At 40.1% G+C, this 23,363-nt stretch overlaps 1 protein-coding gene across 4 annotated transcripts in view; it reads right to left on the bottom strand.

The window, feature by feature from the left end:
• The window catches only part of TXNRD1 (thioredoxin reductase 1), a 71,470-nt gene that overhangs the window by 5,585 nt on the left and 42,522 nt on the right, over positions 1 to 23,363 (bottom strand). For 3 of the 4 annotated variants that reach the window (XM_027107401.1, XM_027107402.1, XM_027107403.1), the window contains exons 7-13: positions 22,643 to 22,868; positions 20,291 to 20,383; positions 19,625 to 19,701; positions 18,179 to 18,335; positions 12,677 to 12,784; positions 9,765 to 9,860; positions 6,004 to 6,138 (exon numbers count right to left, since the gene is read on the bottom strand). In XM_027107401.1, coding sequence (XP_026963202.1) covers positions 6,004 to 6,138; positions 9,765 to 9,860; positions 12,677 to 12,784; positions 18,179 to 18,335; positions 19,625 to 19,701; positions 20,291 to 20,383; positions 22,643 to 22,868 — 892 coding nt within the window. The remainder of the gene's footprint in view (positions 1 to 6,003; positions 6,139 to 9,764; positions 9,861 to 12,676; positions 12,785 to 18,178; positions 18,336 to 19,624; positions 19,702 to 20,290; positions 20,384 to 22,642; positions 22,869 to 23,363) is intronic. The other variant, XM_027107400.1, reaches the window with a different exon arrangement.

Here is a 23,363-nt window from a genome sequence, read left to right as displayed (position 1 = left end):
AGGAACAATACTGAGAAAAACCCGTGGTCTATTTTAGCCTTAAAAGCAGCAACAAAGCCTTTTTTCTTCCTATATATCAGCAGTGCCTCAAAAAAGTCAGACCCAAGTAATGATGGCTAGTAAAACATTTAAAGTATGAACCCAGAAGAAAAATGTGTGAACAACTTGCATCCAAAAAAACAGTAATTATAAGAAAAAAAAGGTTCATCCTTGTTAATAAAGATATGTGAAAATCCTTGAAATAGTTATCTTTCATACTTATTAAAGAAAAAGTTACACTGAATTTTGCAACGTTTTCATTAGCACTCAGATTCAACGCTGATGACACTGTAAACTAGTACAATTCTTCTTTGAAAAGCAATACAACTCCCTTGTTTAAAAAATGTGTGACTGTGGATGAGGACAGAACAGAAAGATGCGATAATGAAAATAGCTGTGTTCGGATGATGGTATCACGGGCAATTTAAAGCACCATCAAACATGCTCTCTCTCCAACTTTCATAAAGGAAGAAAAATAATGAGGTAGGGAATACATTAAAGCAAATTCCAGGCTTGTGAATTTGCAAGCTTATGTTTTATTTCTCAGGAATTAATTTAGAAATAGAACTTGTAGGACATGTGGTTAAAAAACTAAACCCATCAAAAATGGAAACAAATTAAGGGGGAAAAAAAGAGCTCTTATCAATAGCCAGGACATGGAAGCAACCTAAATGTCCACAGACAGATGAATGGATAAAGATGTGGCACATATATACAATGGAATATTCCTCAGCCATAAAAAGGAACGAAATTGAGTTATGTATAATGAGGTGAATGGAACTAGAGTCTGTCATACAGAGTGACGTAAGTCAGAAAGAGAAAAATAAATAACCGTATGCTAACGCACATATATGGAATCAAGTGCCTGATGAACCTAGTGGCAGGGCAGGAATAAAGACCCAGATGTAGAGAATGGAGTTGAGGACACAGGGAGGGGGGAAGGGTAAGCTGGGACGAAGTGAGAGAGTGGCACTGACATACATACACTAACAAATGTAAAATGGATATAGTGGGAAGCAGCCGCATAGCACAGGGAGATCAGCTCGGTGCTTTGTGACCACCTAGAGGGGTGGGATAGGGAGGGAGGCTCAAGAGGGAGGGGATATGGGGATATATGTATGCATATAGCTGATTCACTTTGCTGCACAGCAGAAACTAACAACACTGTAAAGCAATTATACGCCAATAAAGATATTAAAAAAAAAAGAGCTCTTATCTATTTTTCTTATACTGGAAAACATGCTGATGTTAAAGAGATGGGGGAAGCCAAACTGCTGCTGCTGGTTAGTCTAAACGGAAAAACTGATGGGGTCAGTTCTTACACATATTTTATACGTGCAGAGCTGCTTTAGAATTTTCATAAAAATACATGTAAAAAAAATGAGCAGAGGCAGCTTTTCGATCCCAGCACAAAGAACACTCACAAAAGGGCAAATGCGATAGGCATGTACCTCACATTTCTCATCTGGCCAACACCTCCCAGCCTCACAAGACCCCCTTCACTGAAGACTGTGATCATGTTGACTATTAATAAAACAAAACTTCTGACGTTTGGCACTACAAGTCATTTTAAGACATTTCACAGGGTGTTCTCTCTGATGCTCCTTCTTCTTGAGCCATTTTTTTCCCTCTACAAATAAACTTAAGTTGAAATTATTACTCAAAATGATGTGTAATCAGTTTCCTATTCAACTATTACTGCTCAGATGTCCAGAATAAATTATCACCATATCGTCCTCACACTGAATAACGCTCGTGCCATCACTGACACCCCAGGCCTTAAGACCCCCTCTCTCGTACTGAAACCAAGGGGCCTTCAGTCAAAACAACAGGAGTCCCTCCTCCTCCTCCAGCAATTCCAGAAGGAAACTCTTTGGAAACTATTTTGCTCCAAAAAGCAAAGCCTCCACTGAGGAATTCATCAACTTTTGTAAGCAATTACTTCTGAGAGCCAAAGGTTGTGCAACTGCCCAGGTTATTCTATCGAAATGGTACAGAAGAGTTCATTCAATGAATCATTCTGCAAACCACCCACAGCTGGCACGGGAGCTGGGCTAGTTCTAAACACTTGAAAGCAATGCCCAGGACCAATTTTCAAATTATTACTGTTTCGAATCCATCCAACGGACTGACATTTGTGAAGTTTGATAAAAATGATTAGGAAAGAAACTTTTAAAAGGCACGTAAAATTAAAACCCAAATTTTCTATTATATCAGATACTGTCAAATTACCCTTTAAGTTTCTAAACCTTTTTTCTTCATTTCCATCCCGATCTCATTACGGACTAGTAACAAACATTCTCTGGACTGCATTTTGAGTGGCACTCCTGTACAGCACATGGCTGTTTGCTAAAAAAACAAACAGAAAAAACAACCAGTGGGTCCAGTAGCAAATCCAATTACATACTATGCCAGCCAGAACTCAGCATTTAGCAAGAGTGCCCCTAAAAATCCCCTACTGATCAAATTTTACTTTCCCTTAATCAAGAAGCTTTAAGGAAGATTTCCACAGTCAGAATTTTGTCATAAGTGTTTGGTTGTTCAAAATCTAGTTTCTAAGCAAGTTGCTCAAAACCAGAGGTAAAAGCAATCACCAGAGGAGCTTTCTCGGAATAGACCTCCTTGCTCCACCTCCCCTCTCCCCAAAATACTGTAATGATGACTTTTTAGTCAAGCCACATCTTCTGTAATGAAATACTCTGGGGAAAACCAGCTAACACATGCAGTTACTGAGTATCTATCTGCCGAATGCCAGGGACTCCCCTAGATACTTTCTGCACAGCATGGCCCACTGGCCCTGTGAGTTACAGCATCTCCACGTCAAATGCTGTGGGAAGGTGTGTAGAGCATCGTCTGCACTGCGTGGTGTCTCGGAAGCCAGCCTGCCTGAGTTCGGATCTTGGTTCTGCCACTTCCAAGCTGCCAGGTCACTCAACCGCTCTGTCCTCAATTCCCTCAGGTGTTAAATGGAGACACTCCTGCCACCCACCCTGTGGGGTTCCTGTAAGGACTAATAAGTAGGTCAGCACGCGGAGGGCAGGGTCCTGACACAGTCAGTAAGCCCTCAGGAACCTCAGCGCTTCTGCAGTGTGATTCCCCGGGAAGCTGCTCTTTCTACGACTGCTCCCTACTTCAAGCCGCAAATGTGAACCACTCTCAGTTCTTCCCGTTTCCAAACAGCGGGCTAGTGCGATCAACTCCATCTCCTATTCCCTCCCGCCTGGACCATGTCTTCTGACACACACTGCCACGACCCCGGTTCAGGTCCCTGCCCCTGCCCACCTCCAGACGTGCCTCGGCGGGACCTCTCCCCACAGCGCAGGCGGAGGGATTTCTCTCAGTAAGGTGTCTGATCACGTCCCCCCCACCTACCCCTGGACCCCGACCCCAACCCAGCTTTAAAGCACTCTTAGCTGAACTGCAATGGCCCCGGGATAAAGTCAAAATGTCCCGCCTTGGTTTATGAGGCCATGACCTTCCTACCTACTTCTCCAGCCTAATTTTATCATTTTTCTTAGCCCTCTCTGAGCTCTTCAAGCTACAGCAGCGCTCAGGGACCTGAAAGGCCATGAGCTCTTCCACAGAGCTCTCGTATCTGGCGTCCCCTGACCCTAGGGCTCGCCGCACTGGACTGCAACTGGCACTTCCCTCACCTGCCTCCCTGCTCCGACGCACATCCTAAATCCTTGCTGCTCCCCAGTGCCCAGCACAGTGCTAGGCACATGGCTGCACGACAGGTGCGCTCAGAGGGTGAGAAAATAGCATCCAGGGTTTTAATCTCGTTAATCAGCCGCCAGCTTGGAAAAAAGAAAAAGAAATAAAAGCCCCATCAGAGGAGAAGAACATTCACCTCTGAGCTTCAAGGTCATAAGAGAACCAACAGATGGAGAGGCACAGTGGCAAACATCAAGACTTAAAAAGGGTTCCCATGGTGCCAGGCGTACGGCGGGAGCAGGCCTTTGGCTGGCCTCCCTGCGGGCCCGGGCTTCAGGAGGACACCTGCCTCTTCACTGCACCTCTCTGCCCAGCGGGCAGTCATCCTGCCAAGATGCTGCCGCGCTCTCACTGCTGCTGGCTCACAACACAACACGACACGACATGATACAACACAACCAAGTGAGGCGGCAGGAGGCAAGTACACGTCAGCCTTTTCAACCAGCCCACTGAGAACCAAATTCAGATTAAAAAGTTAGACACTCGCAGAACCAAGTAGGGAAGTTACGTCTTTATCCCTGTCGGAGATGACTGTTCTTATTTTAAAGTATCTTAGACTTTTAAATATACTCACTGTCGTGGGTTGAATTAAGTCTCCCAGAAAGATGTTCAAGTGCTAAGCCCTGGTAATGTGCACATGACCTTATTTGGAAACAAGGTCTTTGCAGATGTAACCAAGTTAAAATGAAATCATGCTGGATCAGCGTGGGCCCTAATCCAATGACTAATTATCCTTACAATAGGAGGGAAATTTGGCTCAGATACACAGGAGATAAGATCACATGAAAAGCGGAGGCAGAGACTGGAGTGATGTGTCTACAAGCTGAGAAATGTCAAGACCTGCAACCCCAGAAGCTGAAGCGGCAAAGAAGCCATGCTCTCTAGAGCCTTTGGAGGGAGCACAGCCCTGCTGACACCCTGATTTCAGACTCTAGCCTCCAAAACTCTGAGAGAATAGATTTCCATTGTCTTCAAACGCCCAGTTTGTGGTGGTTTGTTACATCAGCCCCAGGAAACTAACACACTAAGTGTTCTTGAAAAAAAAAAAATTAAGTTAATTGGCTCCTTCCTAGACAGTCTCAGTCATTACACTGAATAAAAGACATACTGGGCTTCCCTGGTGGCGCAGTGGTTGAGAGTCCACCTGCTGATGCAGGGGAGACAGGTTCGTGCCCCGGTCCGGGAAGGTCCCACATGCCGCGGAGCAGCTGGGCCAGTGAGCCATGGCCACTGAGCCTGCGCGTCCAGAGCCTGTGCTCCGCAACGGGAGAGGCCACAACAGCGAGAGGCCCGTGTACCACACACACACACACAAAAAGACATACTGCCTGTTCTTTAAGAGCTTTTAAAATCTATTCTCTTTTCAATTTTTATTTATAATGTTTGAAATTTAGTTTTACTTCACAAGAACAACAGTTTTCAAAAAAAGAAGGAAAAAAACCCACACAGAACAAAACAACACACACACACAAAGTTTTCTGTGAATAATGCCACTAAACAGGTGCTTATTAATACAGAGGAAGACACTATCCCTACTCAGGGAAAAGGCAAAGAAAAAGGAAATGAGAACATTTTTCTAGGCTGCAGTTCTCAGTTCCATACCTAAGCCTCTTTATGAGATAACCTCTCCCCACCTCCAAGTTCTCCAGCGTAGACACTTTTTTTGGTTTCCAGGCCCTACTTAGTGGTATCACAATATTCGACTCTTGGAATGAGCGCTGACAGGCATGAAGAAACACTGACACCCAGAGGCCCACATTGGTCAATTTCCAGTTCTACTGCCATTTGCTTGATCTTTTACAAGCCTCACTTTCATTCTCATTCTTTAATGTCAAAAGCTCACAAGGTAGACATCATTTAGCCTCCAGGTAGCTCAGGGATAACTAGGATTGATGCTCTTTCTGGGTACGAACAGCATTATTAGCTGACTGCCAGGAAAATAATTTAGGACACATGATAAATAAAAGATGTGAGGCACATCTCTATAAAGCACTCTCATCATTTTTACCATTTAATAGCATGACGGTGCTATCTGGTTACCAGGAATGAGAAACATATGAAAGAGAAAAAAATCATTTCTAGAGACAAGGCTTTCTTTTGAGATATTCTCCACCACTAATAAGCTCTAAGGAGGTAAAAGTAGCTCGAGTACAGCAGAGAGAACACTAGCTGCAGAGTCCCACATCTGCCCCCTGTAAGCCAGGTGACGCTGTCACTTTGAAACAGAGCCTTTAAAACGTAGTGACCCACCTCTGCGCAGACGGGGTGGATTCCGATGGTGCCGTCCAGCTGGTCTTTGGTCAGCCCGCACTTGAGAGCTACTGCGAAGCCCTGGGTAACTTCTCCAGCATTTGGACCCAGTACGTGGAAGCCCACAACACGCTCCTAAGGTACAAAAAAGTAATAAAATTATGCGGCTTTTCCCCCCTTAACAGACTGGAATATTTCCCCAGTCTAATCTAAAACCCCCATTCAGAAATGGCCAAGGCTTATACTAATGCTTGCTGCTAAAAGCTGTCTAGGCTGCAGATACTCCAACGTGGGCTAGTACAGCACGTGTGGTCACATCAAGCAAGAAGGGAAAGACAGGAATCGGCCATGGATGAGGATGAAGAGACACGTGGAAAGCAAAAATGTGTGCAACCCATAAGCAGCAAAATGTTCTGGAAAATGTTTTCAAAGGGCCGTTCCATTGTGCCCTCATCTCCTCTATCTGATTGTCTCAAAGCTCCAGATAAACGACCTGTGGTAGCTGAAACACTGAAGAGCAACCATTCAAATTAAAAAATCATTTACACTAAAGTTTTGGGGGTAGATAGCACAGACTTAAGATCCTTCCAATGTGAAAACACTTTTAAAAAAATTTCTTATTGGAGTATAGTAGTTTACAATGTTATATTAGTTTCAAGTGTACAGCAAAGTGAATCAGTTATGCATATACGTACTTTTCTAGATTCTTTTCCCATATAGGCCATTACAGAGTACTGAGTAGAGTTCCCTGTGCTATAAAGTAGGTCCTTATTATCTATTTTACATATAGTAGCGTGTATATGTCAATCCCAATCTCCCACTTTATCCCCCCCCTTACCCCCTGAACCACAAGTTTGTTTTCTACATCTGTGACTCTATTTCTGTTCTGTAAAAAAGTTCATTTGTACCTTTTGTTTTAGCTTCCACATAAAGCAATATCATATGATATTTGTCAATCTCTATGAGTGAAAGCAAGAAAAAAAAATATTTGGCAACTCTGAAATACCTGTGTGGGAATTATTTTGGATAAATTCTAAATCCCAACCTCAGGCTACCTCTGCCAAGAGCAGGGAAGACTGTTGCGTTCTACTGCACAGACTTTCCGAGCCAGCTCGGGGGAAGTGCATCCAGTCCAGCACCCTCACAACAGACCAGGTAGCTCGGGTGGTGAGGTGCAGAGCCTGACCTAAGGCGCCATGCTCCCTGGAAACAATCAGGAAAGGCATTCTGTACGTGATACATTCCATGTTAGACTCTTACATTATTCATCCTGACAGTCAGGGGTTGTGTATATGGATAAATAAAACACAAAATATACTAGGCTCTTAAAATACGCTAGATTTACATGTAATAATATGGATAAATCTCAAACTGAGATTCAAAAACAAAAAAGTGCAGGCTTCTATTTAGCTGAGGATACCACTCTTCTTTAAACCACATTGTATGACATTTATGGTAAGTAATAGGCAGCAAACGGATACAAATATGAACAGGTGAGAGAGTCCAACTTGAGGACAGTGCTGCCTCTGGAGTAGGGAAGGAATGAGGGGTAGAGGATCAAGAAAGAATACGAAAGACAGCACCGGCACCAGCTAGTGGTTAACAGCACAGATTCTACGTTGCCTGGGACTGAATTCCAGCTCTGCCATTAACTAGTAAGTACCCTGGCACAACTATTTAACTTCCACGCTTCAGTTTCCTCGTCTATGAATGGGGATAACAATAGCACATACCTCATAAGGTTATGTAAGGATTAAATAAGTTCGTACATGTGGACCATTAAGTAGTCTCTGGCACATTTCAAGTGTTCAATTACATATAGGCTATTATAAACTGCCTCTGTGATGGTTTATCGCTGATAAGAGAAAAGCTCTGAAGCAAATACACCAAAATGTTAATATTCATTTGAGTCTGGATGGTAGGTACATTCTCCCAACCCTTTCTGTAAATTTTAAGGATTTCGTGTGAAAAAAGAATAGCACACAAAAAGCATAAAAGCCTGGTAAGCAAGTATTATCTAAAACCAAGCACATCTAGACACTGTGAAGTGACTGACTCAAAATGAATAAAGCAAGCCCCAAGGATGGTCAAGTTCCAGAAGCAAGCTTTTGTATGAGACGGCTCATGACAAAAGAGCAATGACAAGTATTCGTCTCTTCTAATACTATCTTTTTTTTGTATTTTTTTTTTTGCAGTACGCGGGCCTCTCACTGTTGTGGCCTCTCCCGTCGCGGAGCACAGGCTCCGGACGCACAGGCTCAGCGGCCATGGCTCACGGGCCCAGCCGTTCCGCAGCATGTGGGATCTTCCCAGACCGGGGCACGAACCTGCGTCCCCTGCATCGGCAGGTGGACTCTCAACCACTGCGCCACCAGGGAAGCCCTAATACTATCTTTTTTAATGAAAATAATTGACAACACTGTCATCCTATTTATCGCCTCAGTCATTTTAATTAAGGTGAGTTTACCGGTAATGAAAATTATTTTTCATATTATATAAAAAATGCCAGGCTTCCCTGGTGGCACAGTGGTTGAGAGTCCGCCTGCCGATGCAGGGGACACGGGTTCGTGCCCCGGTCCGGGAAGATCCCACATGCCGCGGAGCGGCTGGGCCCGTGAGCCATGGCTGCTGAGCCTGCGCGTCCGGAGCCTGTGCTCCACGACGGGAGAGGCCACAACAGTGAGAGGCCCGCGTACCGCCAAAAAAAAAAAAACTCGATTTGAACAAATGACACGGTAGTTCAAAAAAAACAAGGACAAAACAACTGGATACAGTTAAAATTAAAGACTTGCTCAGTGTGAAACTTTTGAGGTTTCATTGATTGCCTTGTGCAAATGAAGTATCTCTTGCTAGACATAAGGCTGCCAATGAGAACGTCTGACATTTTCTCCTTTTCTCCTTTCTCTTCTACAGTAGCATGGTATCTAATGTATACTCATACAAATGACGTTATTAAAACTTACGTCTAAAAAGATAAAACTCTACATGAAATTGTCCTCTATTTCTACTCTGTATAGCTTGTTAGAGGTTATCATAGTATGTCCAGTTTTTAAATGCATCTATGATGACCTTTTTTGTAGAGGATCCAGGTTTTCCTAGAACCTTGGGTTCTGCAAAAAGCAATCTGCAACTGTGCTACTGTGTACAGTGGTAGTTTCTAAACAGGATATATCAGTTAATTATACTCAAATCCCAAGATAAGAAAATGAGTTTATTAGCCTTTTAACATATGGATTCTTTAGCATTGTTTATAGTTTTACTGGGGACACTTTTTTAAAAAGTAAGATCTCAGTTAAGTTAAAAATACCAATTCTCATAAAGATTCAATCCACATAGGTGAAGGGATATCAGGAGGTACAAACTTCCAGTTACAAAATAAATCAGTCACCGGTATGAAATGTACAATGTGGGGAATATAGTCAATAATTATGTAATATCTTTGAATGGTGACAGATAGGATACAAACTTGGGTTATTACTGTTCTTTTTTGTTTTGTCATTATTTGTAGACAGTTGACAGCTTCGTTGGTCCCCTCTAATAAACACAAGCAGTTCTCAAGTTGTCCCTCTGGTTCCTTCCTCCAGAAAGTTCTGACTGCCTGCCCACTACATCCACTGCAGACGTGAGTCAAGCAGTGTCATCATGGGCCTCTCCCTGGGATAACATCCCAACAGGAGACGTACAGGTTGAACGCTAAAGGAATGCAATGTATGTACCATGTGAAAAATTAGTAGAAAGGTGTAAATAAGATTAGCACTTACACTGTCTTTGATATTGCAGACTATTTTTGCATAACATTTGTTGTTATCTCTTGATGGAATCGTCCATTCCAATGGCCAAAAGTGACTATGGTAAACCTAAGAAGAGGGAAGCACAATTTAGACCCATCATCTTAAGAAGTATGTCTGTCAAACATGAGTTGTGGTGTGAAGACGGTGGAGGCTCTTTAACGTTTAGTAATTAGACTTTCATTAAACAGTAAAATTCATGGATACATAGGAACCTGGTCAGAAGGTAAATAACTTTAAACTCATAGGTGACAAGCCCTTTTGCTATAAGCTCATCCCTTAATTACATTTCAACCTCCAACGAATAGACCTTATGTAACAAGAGCAAACAAATGAGAGAAAGAAGCCATGTAATTACTTGCTGTCTTGCATTAGAAAAAAAACAAAACAAAAAAACACCATCTAGCTACCTCACAGGAATGACAACTTTGGGCAAGAAACAGGTAAGGTGCCAGGAACAATTATAGCAATTATCTAGTTCTCTGACTTAATATTTCCAAAAATTTTCTCCTCTGAAATTATTCACCAAAAGTACTGAAGGAGAGAAGGAAGGAGGGAGGGAAGATGGTACATAGAAGGACAAACAGACATCCTTACTGACATTTCATAAACTTAAGTCTTGGATGACTAAAGGGATTTTTTTCTCCTCCAACTGCTAGCCTCAATTCAAAACATATATGGTTGGCAGGACCTTTTAAAAACATACTGATTATGTAAACATTATATAACATTCTTTTATCTTGTAATATGATGTGATTTTTTTTAATGTGTGTTACAATATTGAATGTGTAGTATCATAGTACTGCAACCATTACACCGAGAAAGAATTGGTTAAAGCAATTACCCCCAAAGGCTAACAACTGCTGCGTTGTAAACATAAGCCTATGAGTAACTGTTTACTATTTCCCTTGCAGTTTTCAAGATTTCAACTCAAATGCATTGTTTTTATAATAAAAAATCCAAATTCTAATAAAACGAATTCCAAAGATTATCTGTGAAGAAACACAGAATATATACATTAAGAACCTTAAAAGTTAAATACCTTCTGATAGCAATCTATCCTCAGCAAAAAATCAGAGAAAGAGACAATGAGTAGCAAAGATGTTCACAATTCTATTTATAACAGTGAAAAACTGTAAATAATCTAATAAAAGAAAGGCTTACCAAATTACCATACAGCACCCCTGAAAGGCAATATTGCACAAGTCATTTTTAAAAGCGGTGTTTTTAGAGGGAAATGGCTTGTGACCTAACGTTAACTGCAAAGTACGACAGAAAACTGCACATAACTTAATCACACTTAAACTAAAATGTATATACCTACACAAAATTATATACACACACAATATATATAACATATAAATACTTAGAGATTAGCATATGCAAAAGTATTAATAGCAGTTATCTTTTCATGAATTAAAATTTGTTTTTATATTTTCCTAATTTTTCAAATTTCCTATGAGGATATATATATATATATATATATATTTTTTTTTTTTTTTTTTTTAGAATATATTTTTTTATATATATTTTACAATCAGAAAAGAAGTGTTGGGCTTCCCTGGTGGCACAGTGGTTCAGAGTCCACCTGCCGATGCAGGGGACACGGGTTTGTGCCCCGGTCCGGGGGGGATCCCACAGGCCGCGGAGCGGCTGGGCCCGTGAGCCTGCGCGTCCGGAGCCTGTGCTCTGCAACGGGAGAGGCCACAACAGTGAGAGGCCCACGTATCGCAAAAAAAAAAAAAAAATGTAGAAAGCTCCTATTTAATACAGTCAACTCACGTTTAGCATTCCTAATGGAAAAGATGAACATAACAACAAATTATATCACTTTATTATTTTTCAATCCAAAAACTAACTTTCCTAATTTTAGAATGCAACCTGTGATTTTATTTAAAAAAAAAAAAAGATAAGAAGAAGGATTGCCTTCCAAAGCATGCTGGCTTTAGGCTAATATTTTATTTATTTAGATTTTTGATTTTTATTTATTTTATTTTTTTATACAGCAGGTTCTTACTAGTTATCCATTTAATACATATTAGTGTAATATGTCAATCCCAATCTACCAATTCATCAAGAAATATGAAAATAATGTGTTACTGATAGACTGATATTACATGCTACTACTGAAGCATATAATAAAGAAAAGATTAAGAAATTTAAAATAGACTTTTATATTAGAAAATTTACTCTGATTCACAAATCTAGTCTTTTAGAAGGTTTTACTGGAAACTTTTTTCCCAAGTGATTTAAAACAGCAGACCCTATGTGCAGCATTATTTGTATATATAAAAGTAGTTATTTCATGTGCATTTTCCTTGACTATATACAGGATAAAAGGTGACTGGCAAAGTTAGTATAAATTAGAGGGTAATGGTAAAAAAAAAAGTTAATAAGAGTAGAAATGTAGGTACTTTTTAGTTTCCTTCCTTGTATTTTTAACCATATAAATAATAAAAAGAAACCAGTAAAAGTGGTTTTGAAAAGTAGAACTAAGTATTACTGGGTCAACTGATAAAACTGATAAATGGAAGGCAGGTCAGATAAAAGTATTGTATCAACATCACATTGTCTAAAAAATAGTAACCACTGTGTGGTTATACAGGAAAATGTCCTTGTTCATAGGAAATACACATTCAAGTAATTAGGGGTAAAGGGGCATTCAACCTACTCTCAAACGGTTCAGGAAAAAGAAATACACACAGATGCACAGAGAAAGAGGAAGGGAACATGCAAAGTATAAAACAAATGGGCAAAATGTTAATAATACATGAATCTGGATAATGGGTATACAGAAATTCTTTGGGCTATTTTTCAATTTCTCTGTATGCTGAAAATTATTTTAAATTTTGGGGGGAAAAGTAGTAGTAAAGAGTAGAACTTACCTCAATATTTTCTTCCCCAAATTTCTCCACAGCTTTCTCTTCAGAAAGACCACAAGCACCATATTCCAAAGGAGTGAAAACGGTCGTTGGAACATTTTCATAGTCACACTGTTTCAAAACGGAGGAAAAGAGTTATGACAGAAGGAATTATAACTCAAAAGAGCATATACTTCAAAAAGGTTCAAATTTAGGAGAGGAAAACAGACTAATAAAAACCTACTATGCTGAGAACCATTAACTGATATGATAAAATTTCAGCAGCGGTTTGAAGTCCGTTAATACTAGTCATGAATAAACAATTTGCGTGGCCTCTCCACCCATCTACCAACAGATATTACAAGGACATCCTTTCTCTCCCTTAAATAAAGCAGCCAAAAACACCACCAGTGCACCCAATGCTTGAAGTCTCCTATTATCAGTGGCAGAAGTTAACAGACTTTATTGGAAAATCAATCAGGCAATACAAATCAAGAGCCATAAGAACATTTAATAATTTTTGGCCCAATAACACCACTTTTAGAAATCTATAATAATAATTTAATATATAGCAAAAGCCACATGCATTAATTGAGCAATGCCGCAGTTCTCATCAACAGTGGCAATATTGGAGCGGCTTTAAAATGCAAATAAGGAAGTGATTCTGTAGTACATATTTCCAATGCAAACTTATGCAGCCATTAAAATGGTAATGAAGGCCACAGCAACAAAAAAGTTCATGATTATGACAGTATTTCCAAAGCACATTTTAATAGGCGTAGATGTCGGAAGGGTTCTGAAGTGAAACAAGTTTGTAAAATGCTGTAATTAGCAAATAAACAGGTTTCTCAACTATCAGATTCCTCAGAGCCTTTGATATGCTGATGTGAATTGTGAAAAATGTAACTATGTAAGTGCCAAATATGTTTGCCAATGCTATTTGGTAAAAACCTACCCAGTCACATTTGGACATAGAGGTAAAGCCTAAATTTAAGGTAAGCGCTTAAAATATGAAAAATACAATTCTCCCTCTCTAACACCATAGGGTGAGATTTTTAAAATGTGCCTCCCTCTAGAAATAGCATATATAGTCTTTTTTCTCTAAAAAGAGCACAAATCCTTGGAATTCCAATTCAAAAGTAAAGGCAGACATCCACTTACAGCCATAATGGACCAGGTTTACTTCCTGTTTTAAACAACTAAAAAACGGGACAAATATGCAATACTTTTTTTTTTTTTTTTTTTTTTATGCAATACTTTTTAAGACACTGATGGTAGGGTGTGCAGCACTGTGGTCCCTGTGAGAAGGGAAACAAATGAGGTGAGACCAGCGATTGCTCTAGTCTCCTGCCCAGAGCAGTTTCCAGGGCTTGGTGCAAAGAGAGGGAACAGAGTGCAGGATCTTCCTGAGTTATGGAGACAGAGATCCCAGTTCAGGGAAGCCAATGTGGCCCGAAGCCGCAGGGCAGAACACCAAAGTGGGTAGAGCTGCACAAGGAGAACTTAAGATCTGCAGAGAGGGCCTCCTGAGATTTGGGCTGAGGACTGATCTGTAAATGGATGCCAGAGGAAAGCACTCAAGGGTGAGGAAAGAACCACTGGAAATCAGTGAGCCCCCAAATGACCAGAGCTCTTACAGGATGGGAATCAGTTTCTGTTCCCACAGGCCAGAGTAGAGAGAGTTCGTAGTAAGAGGAACGGGGGCAGAGTCCTTGAAAGGGCAACAATTGAGTAGTGGAACTAAATTGGGCCTAAATGAAAGGCTGCTGTTGACAAACCTTAAAAAAGCTGAAAAGCAAGCTACACAAGGATAAAATTAATCCCCTGTAACATAACGGGCCACCAGAACAAAGTCCAACACTATATAAGGGAATTCAACAAAACCCAGCCCCCAACAGTGTAAAATGCACAAAGTCTGCATCCATCCAAAGTAACACAACATGCAAATGAGCAAGAACACACAAACTAATACCAAGAGGAAAATCAATCAACAGAAACAGACATTGCAAAAGAGAGAAGGGGATTAGCAGAGGACATTAAAAGAGCTATTATAAGGACTTCCCTGGTGGCGTGGTGGTTGGGAGTCTGCCTGCCAATTCAGGGGACATGGGTTTGATCCCTGGTCTGGGAGGATCCCACATGCCATGGAGCAGCTGAGCCTCTGCGCCACAGTTACTGAGCCTGCACTCTAGAGTCCGCGAGCCACGGCTACTGAGCGCGCGTGCCGGAATTACTGAAGCCCGTAATTACTGAAGGCTGTGAGCTCCGCAACAAGAGAAGCCACCGCAATGAGATGCCCGCGCACCGCAACGAAGAGTAGCCCCTGCTCGATGCACTAGAGGGAGCCTGCGCACGGCGGCGGGGACTCAACACAGACAAAGATTAAATAAATAAATATTTTTGTTTTTTTTAAAAAAGGAGCTATTATAAATGTGTTCTGTAGACTCAAGAAACTAGAGAAAAATAGGAATCCGCTGAGGAGAGAAAAGGAAAATATATTTTAAATAAGTAAAACTCGTAGAGATGAAAGAAACTGCTTGAAGTGCAAACTACACAGAATGGGATTTATATCCCAAGACAGTGCAAAAGAAAAGATCAGTGGACTTGAAGACATTGCAATAGGCTCTCTAAAAAAATAAAGCACAGAAACAGGGAGAAAAAACATGAACAGAGCATTAGAGATCCACTGAGGGAACCAACATTCATTAATGTGAGGCTGAGGGGGAAAAAAGAGGGGGAAAGCAGAAAAATTGAATGGCTAAAAAATTTCCAAATTTGATGAAAACTATGAACAGATAAACCCCAAATCTCTACACACCACCAGCAGAATGCCGAAACATGCAATGGTCAAAATGCTAAAAAACAGTGATTAAAAAGAAAAACTTAAGAGGAACAAAGATAAAAATGAGGGCATATTCTCTTTAGAATCTATGCAACCAGAAGACAATGGGCAAATACTTAAATACACACTGTAAATCTAGAATTCTATATTCAGCAAAAATATCTTCAAAAAAATAAAGGCAAAATAAACTTAAAAAAAAAAAAGCCAAGGAATTCCCCTTGAGCAGACATGCACTAAACAACTGTTAAAGGAAGTTCTTCAGGCAGAAAATGGTATATCAGACGGAAATCTGGATCCACATAAAAGACATTTTTTCTCCTTGGTCTCAAAATTCAGTTTCCAATTGGCTTAAATAGACTATTGTGGCCTAACCTGAGAAATGTAATCCTTGTTTTTAATACTTTATTTGGATAAAATACTTTGCAGTTTTCACAACAAACAACGTAATAAGCTTCTAGAACACAACCCATCCTCAAGTTGCAGGTATGTGTACCGTGGTTTCTCTGTAGTTTCCACATAAAATAGTTTTACATTTACTGTAAAATTGAACTGATTTACAAAGAACCACTTTAAGTAATAATAAAGATGCTAGGGCTTCCCTGGTGGCACAGTGGTTGAGAGTCCACCTGCCGATGCAGGGGACACGGGTTCGTGCCCCGGTCCGGGAGGATCCCACATGCTGTGGAGCGCCTGGGCCCGTGAGCCATGGCCGCTGAGCCCGCGCATCCGGAACCTGTGCTCCGCGGCGGGAGAGGCCACGGCAGTGGGAGGCCTGCATAACGCCAAAAAAAAAAACAAAACAAAAAGGAAGGAAGGCAGATGTGGATCCTCTGACGTTCTCAGATATGTGGGAATGTTCTATTAATACATACTGGGCAAAATTAAAAGGATTACGCAGTTCTTTAAAAACAAAACAAAACTGTGTAATTTCCCCAAATACAATTAACCTAGATACCTATTAGCATTTCAGCTTTGTTTACTATATTTGAAGGACAGACTGGTGAGATTTCAAACTCAGGGACTTAGCACCACCTGTTTATTTTCCTGTTCGGTAAAGCACTTGTCATATTAGTTAGACTAAAAACGGGGGAAAAAGAACAAACAACAAAAAAAGAGTCCTTTAATTTCAATTTACATTAAATTCTGATGCTGATAAAAGCTTAAGGCACTTTAAGAATTTGCTCTACCTGGCAGATGCTAGAATACAGTACTATTCTCACACACAGAAGAATATGTCCAAAGTAAGTGGATTCACTATTTTTTTTTTTAAGGAATTTTGTGCTACAATAATTTTAAATTTATTTAGTACCAAATTTTGTATATTTGCCCTCTGGTTATTATTGGTATAAAAAAAATCTCTTTCCATTTTAGGAAATCACAAGGACTCAAGGTCAAAAACAAATGCACCTCACATTTTATTTCTGAATACCCCTTTCTTGGTTCACCATTACTCAAGAACTCCAACAGTTAAAGAGGCAGATAAGTTTATTTCAAATAGTGATATGGGGGCTTCCCTGGTGGCGCAGGGGTTGAGGGTCCGCCTGCCGATGCGGGGGGCGCGGGTTCATGCCCCGGTCCGGGAGGATCCCACGTGCCATGGAGCGGCTGGGACCGTGAGCCGTGGCCGCTGGGCCTGCGCGTCCGGAGCCTGTGCTCAGCGGCAGCAGAGGCCGCAGCGGTGAGAGGCCCGCGTACCACACACACACAAAAAAACAGTGATATGAACCAACTACTATTCCCTGGATGATCAGACAACCCTGGATTAAAAACCCTTTTTAACCTCAATCCTGTTATCCTCAAAACATAAGATTTTATCATGCTACAATCCAAACCAACCCCAGGTACTTTCAAAATGCTTGTCACAAATTCTACTAGCAGTATTCTTTGAAGTTTCAGTGGCTGTAACCAAACTAAATCAACCCATGATGACTTATGCACAAGGAAAATGGGTAGTGACTAAATTCTTTACAATCGATATTTCTAGAATCCTTTTAAAAAAATAGTTAGGGAAGGAACGTTGGTAATGGGTAGGGGATATAAGGGAAACCTCTATACCTTCCTCTAAATTTTGCTGTGAACCTAAAACTGTTCTTTAAAAGGTCTTAAAAAACTAATTAGAGCATATTTATTCTTTTCTTGCCATCTAGTCCCATGAGACACAACGAAGAGTTTCCATTTCCTGCAATGACTTTTAAAATCACTTACATATTCAACATTCCAAGAGCAGAAGATCTGCTTTTAGAAAGGACAGGGGAATAAAGCCTGAATATTGGTTTAAATAGCTCTGCACATTGACATTACTACCTAGATCCCCAAATCCTTTTGCAGCCTAGACAGGGGCCATAAAAAGATTTAGAAAATTATAACTCAAATTGGTAATAATGAAATTGATGTAAAGTGCAACTATTAGGAGTATATGGAACATAATAGTGCTGAAACTTGATTAACCAGGCTCATTTTGTTCTTAGTGTGATTCTAAGAGTGACAATTTCCATAATAAATCACAAAGGTACAGTGGTCTTAGCAATGTCTTGTCTGGAACAGAGTTAATAAAGCACATCTAGGATGCCATCATCAAAACAACTAAATTATTCAAGACCTGGAAAACTTCACAACCACCCTACACAGAGCACCGGGAGGTACCATTACAACAGCATGTCCGTGGTGACAGCCCCAACACTCACCTTGACAGTGGAGCTCCCATACAGCCTCCGCGCCAGCAACCTTCCTGCCTGGATTGCCACTGGGGTGAGCTCCAGCTTCCCCTCTAACACATCGCCAATGGCATAGATGTAAGGCACGCTGGTCTGCTCTTCATCCGTGACAGGTATTTTTCCAGTCCTGCAAATTCATTCAGTTAAAATCATCATCAATTACCACTATTCAGTAAGTAGATCAAAATCCCCTTTCTCCCAAAGAAGCCCCAAACTGTGGCTCTAACTGAGGGCAATGTTCTCATGTATTACCAAAACAACAACAAAACTCAGAGGAACCAAAAGCTTAGAAATTCTAGCTATTCTGAAAATCAGAGGAATAAGAAAACTGTAAGAAACCCTGGGATGGGAAAAGTAGAACACACTGGTTAAGAATGAATGAGGATTCTAAAGTGTGATAACCAGGTCTGTTAGTTATTACCTCTGTGATGTTGGGAGGGCTATTTAACATCTCTAAGCATCATTTTCCCACCTATCAAATGGGAATAATGATAATGGGAATAATTGGTGAGAAGAAAAAGAATACCATCATCTACCTTAAGGGGTTGTGAGGACTGAATGAGAATGTGTATAAAACATTAAGCACAGTAGTCCATGGAGTCCAGTAATTACAGAATAAGTGTTAACATTATACAAAATCTAAACCTTGGCCCCAGTTGGAAACAGGCGAGTAGGTTGTTAAAATGGTGGAACACTTGGTCTGCTAAATCTTATCAGACCTCCCCAACTCCTTTGTCTCTCCAACCCAAAGGGGAAAGAAAATAATAAAGCAAAAATGTTCGCATTAAGATTAAGAAATCTCTTCTGTATAAATGTTATTCCTGGAAGGGGGTAGAGGGGGCACCCTGTATTTTCAATTTCCAAGGCAGCTAGCCTCTCAGAGCACTTGTTTTTACTTGGATATAAGAAGGGTGATACTGGGAAATACCCCATGCTACTCCTGTAAGCAGACAACAGAGTCTCAATTACCCAGTGCAGTGGTATAGTCCAAAGGGATTTTAACTTATAAAACATCAAAGTTTTCAGACTCATAGCTGTCACTAGAAATGTAGCGACCACTCTAGTGATCCTAAAACTTGGTAGCTTTGAACATGGTTCAGATCTGCATATTCAATGAAGCTTTCAAAGCATATACCTGCAATTCACTGGGAAGTTGGATCTTTTTCTGTACACATATACATTGAAGAAACAAAATGCAAGCCAGCGTACCTCTCATTTAGATTTTGAAAAGGAAAAAAAGAAAAAGACAAATAGGAAATATCATGATTGGCACCGAAAGAAGAGTCTTCTAAGCTTAAAAAGGGAACGCTCCAACTATGGTAAAAACTAACTTTAAAATCTAAAACTCCAGTATTAATCGATCTTATAAATAACTGAAATAGTACTTAATAAAACATAATAAAGATTTTTTCTTACTGTTCATTTAACTTTACCCCCACGTTTTCTAAGCCAATTTCCCTTGTGCAAGCATCTCTTCCTATTGCCAGCAATACCTGAAAAATTATTAATATATAGTGACTGTTAATAGAAAGGCTTTGCATGAGTTATTTAATCATATTTTTTTCTGTTTATTAAGGTGATGTGATTCATTTTCCAGACCTGGAAAGACATATTCTATTAAGATAATAATGCAAGAGTTTAAACAAATCAAAATCATTTAAATTAAATCTTCTAAACATGACATAGTAAAAAGTCTTACCCATTTCTTGTTAAGAAAAAGGGAGTTAACAATTCCTTAATAAGTCTAGCCAAGTATAGCGACAAAGACAGCATAGCCTATGACTGAAATAAGTTATTTTTTTAAAGTGGTGGGCTGGGAAAATGAAAGAACATGGAGCAGAGAAATTCTAGCTCATTTTAAAATGTTGATACCTTTTAATAGCCATCTGATAAACAGTATTTAAGTTATAGTGGAGAATATTTGAATCCATCCCTATACCAAAACAAATTATAATATCATAAGTAATAAAGGTGTCTTAGAATAGGAACAGAACCAAGGGTTTTGGAACTAGCAACCCAGCAAACATCCAGTGAGCACACTATCTGTTTTCTAATTAAGTAGGACCGAGGTCCATTCCTTACCGTATTATACTCTCCTTCGATGGTTTTGTCACTATCAGTGGACTTAGCTACCACCCTGAGTCGGCCTGGTGTCCCTGCTTCAATTTGTTCAACCTACAAAAGTGATAAAGTTTTACTCCACGATAAAGACATGTATCAGTATCAAGATGGCTAATTATGTCCTCTCCTTCTATCTGGTTAACCCAAAGTTAAAACGTGAAATTTGGCTTGGAAGGTCTTTTATGTCCCACCTCCCTCGCATTAACATCTTTAGGATGACATGTGGTTCTTTTATGTATTTCCTTCTTTCTCACTGCTTAATGTTTGCTAGAGGGGCTTTCCTTCAAATAGTTCTCAAACGGAATAAAATTCAGAGAGAAAGCAGGAAAGGAGAAAGCCAGAGAAAGTACACTACAATCTCTAAAATTAAACCAATGACTTACTGCTTCTGCCAGGCTCCTATCTTATGACTTACCCAGAACCATTAATCCCATGCTGCTCACATCCGTACACTCCCTTTTGACTACATATGTTCAGCTTTGTCAACAAAGAATAGACACGGAAATAGATCAATCACGATACAGATAAGAGCCAGAAAGCCCTAAGAATCATAGTGGTTGAGGAGGTATGTGTGCTTGTCATAACTAGGGGTTGTCTTCAGGTGAGGACGTAGGAAGGCTGAGCAAGCCCTGGTACTTGTGCTCTGGCAAATGAGTCTGAACATATTAACCTACTACACATAGACGTCAACAGCCAAATCATGGGTTTCTGTATAATACTTACTGAAGAGACCCATAAAATCAACTGCAATTTCTACCCTACCTTTAAAATACAATACACTCTGTATGGGAAAACTGTGAAGCGTCATTTTATTTTCAACATCAACAAATAGTAAAGATTCCCTTCTAAAATTCCCTTCCTTTCTTACGTAGTTAAGCCCCTTTGAACATACTGGAAATGTCTTTCCGTTTAAATTAAAATATTCTAATTTTTGGAGAAGAGTGAATTGGTCCATGGCTTAGATTTGCGTAAACATATTAAAGGCCTCATCCCTTCCTCAAATTCCTTTCTGCCTCACTCACTTCTGTGTTCCAGTCAGGCCTTTCCTGTAACTAGCACATTTTCTGCCTTTAGAACAATTTCATTCCCCATGGCCTTTTTGCACATGCTATATTCTTGCCTAAAATGCATTCTCTCTCCCTCCTCTCCACAGAAGGCTTCGTCCACTGGGTCACTTTATAATACAGCCAGCGTTCACACCTGCCTACGGGGATCAGGGACACCCTGGTAACCCCAGCAAGATATTATGTACACAGACACAAGCTTATTTCACTAGGGATAGTCCACCACATTCTCAAAGGGCCTACAATGCCCCAAATGTTAAGATATTATAAAGGAAGACGCCACTTTTCTATCAGTATAGCATATACATACAGCTGTCGTTTTCTAATCATCGTTGTAATGCTAATGCAATCTTCATGAGAACTCTAAGATAGGTGCTATCAATTATCATCATTTTACAGAAGAAACTGAGGCCCAGAGAAGTTAAGTAATTCTCCCAGAGTCATAATAGTAAGAAACTGGGAGAACAGCGTTTGCACCCAAGTCATTCTGATGCCCACGCTCATTAAGAGATTATCGGCATCAAGAGATTCATGGTCCCACAGAAAACCTATGTTATTAACCCAATAAGCAATTTTTAAAATGACAGCTAAAATTCCTTAATTTTAACAAAACTGTCCCATCCTTACTTGCCCTAAAGGAAACTGTTACTTTGAGGTATGCAAAGTGATCGATTTTGCCACTCTTATGTATCAAAACATTTGTGGTAATGTTAACAAGTCTCAAATATAACTTGGCATATTATTCAGCATTTTCAAAAGAAGATTAAATGAGCAAAACAGGCCAGCCCACATAACAAAATTAGATAATCACTTCCAGGGAGGCCAGAAAAATACAATGCATCTGTGGACTATACTGTATACAAAGTAGAAATGTCTTTTGCAAGAAAAAAAAAAAAATCAGTCATCTTAAACTCTTATTTAAATAACTGGTATGTAGAACGAAACAAGTATAATAGACCAAAGATAATAAAATAATGGAATGCATAAAGGAAAGCATTAAGCAGAAGAGAACTAATAAAGGTGGTAAAGTTGAGAAGGGAAGGAAATTATTCATCTGCAAACAAGAACAAAGCTATTTAGGTGGTAGGAAGGTACCAGTTTATACACCTAAATCACACAAGTTGAGGAATTACAGCATTCCCAATGGTTTATAATGCCGAAAGGAGGCTTCTATCACTCACCCCAACTCTCTTCTCTTGCCTTTTAACATGAGTATAGAATCAACAAACATATAGGCAACCCCACTTACTTTTATTGGTACAAACTGTCTTATAAACTTGATACCATGTTCTTCCATATGTTCACCGATTTTGTTGGCCATGTCCTGGTCAAATCCTCTTAGGAGAATGGACCGTACCATAACAGTGACATCTAAACCAATGCCAGCAAGAAATCCAGCACATTCCAAAGCAACGTAGGATGCTCCAACCACCAGGGTCTTACCCGGGCAATAGGGTAAAGAGAACAGATCATCACTGAAAAAGAAAATTTTTTTTTTAAAAGGAAGAAAAGAAAGAAGAGAAAAATGTTCACATGTGAATAATGACCATATCAAAGTAGACCTTTTTACTTTCCTAAGAACAAGACACTTTTAAAATTAAAAACATTCAATTAGCTACACACATAATATTTGAGAAGATTTTATAAGGTCTTAGACACTCTCCTTTCTTGCCACTTAGCTGCTCTGGAAGCAGCTCGAGCTACCATGGCTGAGCACAGTAAACCATACAACGCTGACATTAGCCCAACTCCCAGTCAAACACATTTATTCTGTACTATCCAGAATAATTCTCCACTTACGTGTTTACAACCATACATTTGCAAACCCAAACTCCCACCCTCCTCCCACCACTCAGCTCTCCCTGAGGTACAAACCCGGTGTTACTTCCCCTCACCTACAACACCAATTATCAAGTGGGGGAGAGAGGGACTTCCCTGCTGGTCCAGCGGTTAAGACTCCACACTCCCAA

The sequence above is a fragment of the Aethalodelphis obliquidens genome, unplaced genomic scaffold (genome assembly GCF_003676395.1).
Source record: "Aethalodelphis obliquidens isolate GAN/ISIS:26980383/991018 unplaced genomic scaffold, ASM367639v1 scaffold8, whole genome shotgun sequence".
NCBI lineage: Eukaryota > Metazoa > Chordata > Mammalia > Artiodactyla > Delphinidae > Aethalodelphis > Aethalodelphis obliquidens.
Note: the sequence above shows the minus strand (reverse complement) of the source record. Positions and strands in the feature narration are given on the sequence as shown.